The 8,514-nt window shown below is 47.9% G+C and overlaps 1 protein-coding gene across 3 annotated transcripts in view; it reads right to left on the bottom strand.

The window, feature by feature from the left end:
• Nucleotides 1–4,651: 4,651 nt before the first annotated feature.
• Nucleotides 4,652–8,514, bottom strand: part of LOC124025854 (WD repeat domain phosphoinositide-interacting protein 1-like) — a 60,758-nt gene continuing 56,895 nt past the window's right edge. For all 3 annotated transcript variants that reach the window (XM_046339169.1, XM_046339171.1, XM_046339172.1), the window contains exon 12: nucleotides 4,652–4,917. In XM_046339169.1, coding sequence (XP_046195125.1) covers nucleotides 4,867–4,917 — 51 coding nt within the window. In that variant the 3' untranslated portion in view covers nucleotides 4,652–4,866. The remainder of the gene's footprint in view (nucleotides 4,918–8,514) is intronic.

Raw genomic sequence — 8,514 nt, 5'->3', positions numbered from 1 at the left:
TGCCTGTGTAAACACAGATGCTGATTTAAGGTCCTATTCGTCCCTCTAATGGTGAAGGTTTAGGTAAGCTGATATGAGTTCTGTGGCTAATTCTATACAAGGATAGATTGGCTACTACATCCAAGGCTGTGTGTGGACTCAGTGGTCTAATAATATAACATCTGTCCCAAACATTCCTCTCTTCCTCCCTTCCTTCCCTCTCCTCTCCCTCTCCCTCTCCCTCTCCTCTCCTCTCCCTCCCCTCTCCCTCCCCTCTCCTCTCTCCTCTCCTTCCTCCCTTCCTCCCTCTCCTCCCCCCTCTCCCTCCCTCTCCTCTCTCTCCTCTCCTCCCTCCCTCCCTCCCTCCCTCTCCCTCCTCCCTCCCTCCCTCCCTCCCCTCCCCCCCCCTCCCCTCCCTCCCTCCCTCACCCCTCTCCTCCCCTCCTCTCCCATTAAAGATAAATAACCACTCAAGTCATGCGATTTGCATAATTCCATTCCTACTTCAGTCAACTTCTTTATTTGTTTGTTTCTGTGTAGTTTATATTTTTTTGGTCTTGTGCAATCTGCAAACCGTCGCACTTTTACAAATGATATCATCGGGACGTACATACAAAAGGACCTGCTGGTTCGTGTCCAATAGGCATGTAAACATTTAATAAGTATCAATACATCCAAATACACAGATTTAAAACAAAATAAACATAATAAAAACTGTTAATCTCTTTTACGATTAAATACCATAATGTTAATAATAATAATAATAATATCAACAATCGTAATACACAGTTATGATGATGCTATAATTAAACAATTTCATTATTCTATTATATAAAATGTTGTCAAGTAATGCATGTAGCTATAAAAAACAAACCGTGGTTATATTTGCGACATGTCAGTCATGCACGTGGTACAGGAGAGTCTTAACACAACACAGACGGATCACACACCTGGTCTCTAATACTTCCACTGCTCTACCAAGGTGCCCTCTGACACAGAGCCTTTGGGACCTTGATTTAGTTTGTCCTCTTGGGAATATTCAGATCGGTTTCATTGGTTCCATTTTACAGGAAACACTAAACCCAACTTTTTTTTGTGTTGTTGGTTAGTGTGCCACCAACTAAATTTCGCTCTGCCCAGAGTACCCCTGAAGTACCCCCTTCATGTGCGTTTTGACCAGTAGGCCCATGGTCTCACGAGTCTTCTCTAGTACCCCCTCTAGTACCCTCTCCTAGTACCCCTGGGTTGGGAACCACTGAACTAAACTAAGCACAGCCCTGGACTGTGTACCAAATTGCACTATATTCCCTATATAGTGCATTACATTTGATCAGAGCCCTATGGTCCTGGTCTAAAGTAGTGCACTAAATAGGGAATAGGGTGCCTTTTTAGGACATAATGGTATTTGAGTGTTTGACATTATATATTTGACCCAGGACTGTAACACACCGGTTCACAAACAGTCCTGCCCCCCCCCTCCCAATTAGAAATCATTATTATTATTATTTATTTATTTTTAAATCACTTAATTCAGAAAAATAACTTAGCACCCTAAAATGAGAATCTTTTCCCCCCCTGGTTTATATAGTCCTGTTCCTCTCTGACTCTCTCTCTGGGTAACGGTTCCCCTGGTTTATATAGTCCTGTTCCTCTCTGACTCTCTCTCTGGGTAACGGTTCCCCTGGTTTATATAGTCCTGTTCCTCTCTATCTGACTCTCTCTCTGGGTAACGGTTCCCCTGGTTTATATAGTCCTGTTCCTCTCTATCTGACTCTCTCTCTGGGTAACGGTTCCCCTGGTTTATATAGTCCTGTTCCTCTCTGACTCTCTCTCTGGGTAACGGTTCCCCTGGTTTATATAGTCCTGTTCCTCTCTATCTGACTCTCTCTCTGGGTAACGGTTCCCCTGGTTTATATAGTCCTGTTCCTCTCTGACTCTCTCTCTGGGTAACGGTTCCCCTGGTTTATATAGTCCTGTTCCTCTCTGACTCTCTCTCTGGGTAACGGTTCCCCTGGTTTATATAGTCCTGTTCCTCTCTATCTGACTCTCTCTCTGGGTAACGGTTCCCCTGGTTTATATAGTCCTGTTCCTCTCTCTCTGACTCTCTCTCTGGGTAACGGTTCCCCTGGTTTATATAGTCCTGTTCCTCTCTGACTCTCTCTGGGTAACGGTTCCCCTGGTTTATATAGTCCTGTTCCTCTCTATCTGACTCTCTCTCTGGGTAACGGTTCCCCTGGTTTATATAGTCCTGTTCCTCTCTATCTGACTCTCTCTCTGGGTAACGGTTCCCCTGGTTTATATAGTCCTGTTCCTCTCTATCTGACTCTCTCTCTGGGTAACGGTTCCCCTGGTTTATATAGTCCTGTTCCTCTCTATCTGACTCTCTCTCTGGGTAACGGTTCCCCTGGTTTATATAGTCCTGTTCCTCTTTATCTGACTCTCTCTCTGGGTAACGGTTCCCCTGGTTTATATAGTCCTGTTCCTATCTGACTCTCTCTCTGGGTAACGGTTCCCCTGGTTTATATAGTCCTGTTCCTCTCTGACTTTCTCTCTGGGTAACGGTTCCCCTGGTTTATATAGTCCTGTTCCTCTCTGACTCTCTGGGTAACGGTTCCCCTGGTTTATATAGTCCTGTTCCTCTCTGACTTTCTCTCTGGGTAACGGTTCCCCTGGTTTATATAGTCCTGTTCCTCTCTGACTCTCTCTCTGGGTAACGGTTCCCCTGGTTTATATAGTCCTGTTCCTCTCTATCTGACTCTCTCTCTGGGTAACGGTTCCCCTGGTTTATATAGTCCTGTTCCTCTCTGACTCTCTCTCTGGGTAACGGTTCCCCTGGTTTATATAGTCCTGTTCCTCTCTGACTCTCTCTCTGGGTAACGGTTCCCCTGGTTTATATAGTCCTGTTCCTCTCTATCTGACTCTCTCTGGGTAACGGTTCCCCTGGTTTATATAGTCCTGTTCCTCTCTCTGACTCTCTCTCTGGGTAACGGTTCCCCTGGTTTATATAGTCCTGTTCCTCTCTGACTCTCTCTCTGGGTAACGGTTCCCCTGGTTTATATAGTCCTGTTCCTCTCTATCTGACTCTCTCTCTGGGTAACGGTTCCCCTGGTTTATATAGTCCTGTTCCTCTCTATCTGACTCTCTCTCTGGGTAACGGTTCCCCTGGTTTATATAGTCCTGTTCCTCTCTATCTGACTCTCTCTCTGGGTAACGGTTCCCCTGGTTTATATAGTCCTGTTCCTCTCTATCTGACTCTCTCTCTGGGTAACGGTTCCCCTGGTTTATATAGTCCTGTTCCTCTTTATCTGACTCTCTCTCTGGGTAACGGTTCCCCTGGTTTATATAGTCCTGTTCCTATCTGACTCTCTCTCTGGGTAACGGTTCCCCTGGTTTATATAGTCCTGTTCCTCTCTGACTTTCTCTCTGGGTAACGGTTCCCCTGGTTTATATAGTCCTGTTCCTCTCTGACTCTCTCTCTGGGTAACGGTTCCCCTGGTTTATATAGTCCTGTTCCTCTCTATCTGACTCTCTCTCTGGGTAACGGTTCCCCTGGTTTATATAGTCCTGTTCCTCTCTCTCTGACTCTCTCTCTGGGTAACGGTTCCCCTGGTTTATATAGTCCTGTTCCTCTCTATCTGACTCTCTCTCTCTGGGTAACGGTTCCCCTGGTTTATATAGTCCTGTTCCTCTCTGACTCTCTCTCTGGGTAACGGTTCCCCTGGTTTATATAGTCCTGTTCCTCTCTATCTGACTCTCTCTCTGGGTAACGGTTCCCCTGGTTTATATAGTCCTGTTCCTCTCTATCTGACTCTCTCTCTGGGTAACGGTCCCCCTGGTTTATATAGTCCTGTTCCTCTCTATCTGACTCTCTCTCTGGGTAACGGTTCCCCTGGTTTATATAGTCCTGTTCCTCTCTCTCTGACTCTCTCTCTGGGTAACGGTTCCCCTGGTTTATATAGTCCTGTTCCTCTCTGACTCTCTCTCTGGGTAACGGTTCCCCTGGTTTATGTAGTCCTGTTCCTCTCTATCTGACTCTCTCTCTGGGTAACGGTTCCCCTGGTTTATATAGTCCTGTTCCTCTCTCTGACTCTCTCTCTGGGTAACGGTTCCCCTGGTTTATATAGTCCTGTTCCTCTCTGACTCTCTCTCTGGGTAACGGTTCCCCTGGTTTATATAGTCCTGTTCCTCTCTCTCTGACTCTCTCTCTGGGTAACGGTTCCCCTGGTTTATATAGTCCTGTTCCTCTCTCTCTGACTCTCTCTCTCTGGGTAACGGTTCCCCTGGTTTATATAGTCCTGTTCCTCTCTGACTCTCTCTCTGGGTAACGGTTCCCCTGGTTTATATAGTCCTGTTCCTCTCTATCTGACTCTCTCTCTGGGTAACGGGTTTATATAGTCCTGTTCCTCTCTATCTGACTCTCTCTGGGTAACGGTTCCCCTGGTTTATATAGTCCTGTTCCTCTCTATCTGACTCTCTCTCTGGGTAACGGTTCCCCTGGTTTATATAGTCCTGTTCCTCTCTGACTCTCTCTCTGGGTAACGGTTCCCCTGGTTTATATAGTCCTGTTCCTCTCTGACTCTCTCTCTGGGTCCCCTGGTTTATATAGTCCTGTTCCTCTCTGACTCTCTCTCTGGGTAACGGTTCCCCTGGTTTATATAGTCCTGTTCCTCTCTCTCTGACTCTCTCTCTGGGTAACGGTTCCCCTGGTTTATATAGTCCTGTTCCTCTCTCTCTGGGTAACGGTTCCCCTGGTTTATATAGTCCTGTACCTCTCTGACTCTCTCTCTGGGTAACGGTTCCCATGGAAGTCCTGTGGTTCCAGACCAGGTGTCAGTGTGTTCTAACGTGTACCACAGACACCTGTCTGTCTGTCCTCCTGTCCTTCCCTCACAGACGACGCCCCTGGCCACCTCGAGTTCCGTCGCGGCACCAATTTATCTACCAAAAAACACCAAAACAGACCGGGGTCAGGGGTCAGGTTGAATGGTTTTTGGTCATAGTCTTGTTATAATAGAGACAACAGGGTTAAGGTTCCTTCCATATCATTTCAGGTTGAGTCCCAAATGGTATCCTGTTCCCTGTATAGTGCACTACTTTTAACCAGAGCCCTATTTCCTATATGGTGAACTACCAGGGTCAAAAGTAGTGCACTATATAGGGAATAGGGTGCCATTGGCCATAGGGCTCTAGTCAAAAGTAGTGCACTATATAGGGAATAGGGTGCCATTTGGGATGCGACCCTCAGTCAATTCAATGTCATTCCTGACTCTGAGAGAGACTAAAGATGTCCACCTTTACCAACATCAACATCAAGGGGGGGGTGTTATAGGAAACCCTCCACTAACTAAGATAAATCCTGTGATTAATGCTCTTAGACAAGGTTTATCTAGGACCAGACACATGGGACAGACTAGACAGAGGTTTAACAGACCTCCTTATTCCTTATGAAACACACAGTCATGCCAAGACGTTTCAAAACAACATCGTTATTGTGGTGTGGTCACGTGGTCATGTATCACGGCTCCCCTTCTCAGAGAATGTGACAGAACAACAGGTTGACATTCATTTCAATAGGACATAGAAACTAGTAGGGCTTCACAAAGGCAGTGTTTTCCCAACCTCTCCTCGGCAACCACCAGCCTGTCCATGTATTATCCCAACCTCTCCTCGGCAACCACCAGCCTGTCCATGTATTATCACCTCTCCTCGACAACCCCCAGCCTGTCCTCTCCTCGGCAACCACCAGCCTGTCCATGTATTATCACCTCTCCTCGACAACCCCCAGCCTGTCCTCTCCTCGGCAACCACCAGCCTGTCCATGTATTATCACAACCTCTCCTCGGCAACCACCAGCCTGTCCTCTCCTCGGCAACCACCAGCCTGTCCATGTATTATCACCTCTCCTCGGCAACCACCAGCCTGTCCTCTCCTCGGCAACCACCAGCCTGTCCATGTATTATCACCTCACCTCGACAACCACCAGCCTGTCCTCTCCTCGACAACCACCAGCCTGTCCATGTATTATCACAACCTCTCCTCGACAACCACCAGCCTGTCCTCTCCTCGACAACCACCAGCCTGTCCATGTATTATCACCTCTCCTCGGCAACCACCAGCCTGTCCTCTCCTCGACAACCCCCAGCCTGTCCTCTCCTCGACAACCCCCAGCCTGTCCTCTCCTCGACAACCACCAGCCTGTCCTCTCCTCGGCAACCACCAGCCTGTCCATGTATTATCACCTCTCCTCGACAACCACCAGCCTGTCCTCTCCTCGGCAACCACCAGCCTGTCCTCTCCTCGGCAACCACCAGCCTGTCCATGTATTATCACCTCTCCTCGACAACCCCCAGCCTGTCCATGTATTATCACCTCTCCTCGACAACCACCAGCCTGTCCATGTATTATCACAACCTCTCCTCGACAACCACCAGCCTGTCCTCTCCTCGACAACCACCAGCCTGTCCTCTCCTCGGCAACCACCAGCCTGTCCATGTATTATCACAACCTCTCCTCAACAACCACCAGCCTGTCCTCTCCTCGGCAACCACCAGCCTGTCCATGTATTATCACCTCTCCTCGACAACCCCCAGCCTGTCCATGTATTATCACCTCTCCTCGACAACCACCAGCCTGTCCATGTATTATCACAACCTCTCCTCGACAACCACCAGCCTGTCCTCTCCTCGACAACCACCAGCCTGTCCTCTCCTCGACAACCCCCAGCCTGTCCATGTATTATCACAACCTCTCCTCGACAACCACCAGCCTGTCCATGTATTATCACAACCTCTCCTCGACAACCACCAGCCTGTCCATGTATTATCACAACCTCTCCTCGACAACCACCAGCCTGTCCATGTATTATCACAACCTCTCCTCGGCAACCACCAGCCTGTCCATCACAACCTCCCTCGGCAACCACCAGCCTGTCCATGTATTATCACCTCTCCTCGACAACCACCAGCCTGTCCATGTATTATCACAACCACCAGCCTCTCTCTCGGCAACCACCAGCCTGTCCATGTATTATCACAACCTCTCCTCGACAACCACCAGCCTGTCCATGTATTATCACCTCTCCTCAACAACCCCCAGCCTGTCCTCTCCTCGGCAACCACCAGCCTGTCCATGTATTATCACCTCTCCTCGGCAACCACCAGCCTGTCCATGTATTATCACCTCTCCTCGACAACCACCAGCCTGTCCTCTCCTCGGCAACCACCAGCCTGTCCATGTATTATCACCTCTCCTCGGCAACCACCAGCCTGTCCTCTCCTCGGCAACCACCAGCCTGTCCTCTCCTCGGCAACCACCAGCCTGTCCATGTATTATCACCTCTCCTCGACAACCACCAGCCTGTCTTCTCCTCGGCAACCACCAGCCTGTCCATGTATTATCACCTCTCCTCGACAACCACCAGCCTGTCCATGTATTATCACAACCTCTCCTCGACAACCACCAGCCTGTCCATGTATTATCACCTCTACTCGACAACCACCAGCCTGTTCATGCATTTGAACTGTTCCAGAACTAGCACACCTGATGCTACAACCGAGCACTTGACTACTATAAATCAGGCGCTAGTTCAGGGCTACAACAACATTGTGAAACGTCCCAGAGGAGAGATTTGAAAAATGGCTGACATTGAGAATCATGGGCTCTCTCTATACCCAATAAAGCAACATAGAATCTTCTCTTCATGCACTGATCTAGGACCGGTATTGCGCTTAACCTTCATATAGTAAAGGTCAGGACTGGCCAGGAGTATGCTGATCCTAGATCAGTGCTTAGGAGCGACTTCTACTAGCTTACAGGTTGCACTGAACAATAGGAACTCACACGGGGACAACAGCACCCCCTAGTGGATTAATATAACAATTACACCAACAGAACTGGCCACATGCAACTAGGATTCAATCTGATACGGGTTCTCGGCATTGTGACTTTTAAAGGCAATATCCGATTGAGTTTTCCTGTAAATGGAATCCAAACATCTGAACGGTTCTTTAAAAATCCCATTTGAGTCATTATACACGTCATGTTAAGAAGGTAACACTTATAAAATCACATTAAAGAGAGAAATGATGTATTAAAGTAATTCCGGTAATCACAGAGTGAAACGCATTGCAACCGTCCAGCATTAAAACAACTCTTCTTCTAAAACCTACTGTATATATATATATACTGACTGCACAAAACATTAGGAACACCTGCTCTTTCCAAGACACAGACTGACCAGGGGAATCCAGGTGAAAGATATGATCCCTTATTGATGTCACTTGTTGAATCCACTTCAAATCAGTGTAGATGAAGGGGAGGAGACCTGGTTAAACTCAATAGTAGGAAGATGTTCCTAATGTTTTGTTCACTCGGTGTATACTGTAGGATTTAAACCCAATGTTTTGTAGGAGTTAGTGTGGAGGCCTTGCTAACTGGGCCAATGTTATAAGGGGTAGGGAAGGGAACTAGTTTGTAGGAGAGTAGGGGTTGGGGAAGGGGACTAGTCTGTAGGAGAGTAGGGGTTAGGGAAGGGGA

This window comes from Oncorhynchus gorbuscha, unplaced genomic scaffold, assembly GCF_021184085.1.
Source record: "Oncorhynchus gorbuscha isolate QuinsamMale2020 ecotype Even-year unplaced genomic scaffold, OgorEven_v1.0 Un_scaffold_2483, whole genome shotgun sequence".
Classification (NCBI taxonomy): Eukaryota; Metazoa; Chordata; class Actinopteri; order Salmoniformes; family Salmonidae; genus Oncorhynchus; species Oncorhynchus gorbuscha.
This window is presented reverse-complemented; position numbering and strand designations above follow the sequence as displayed.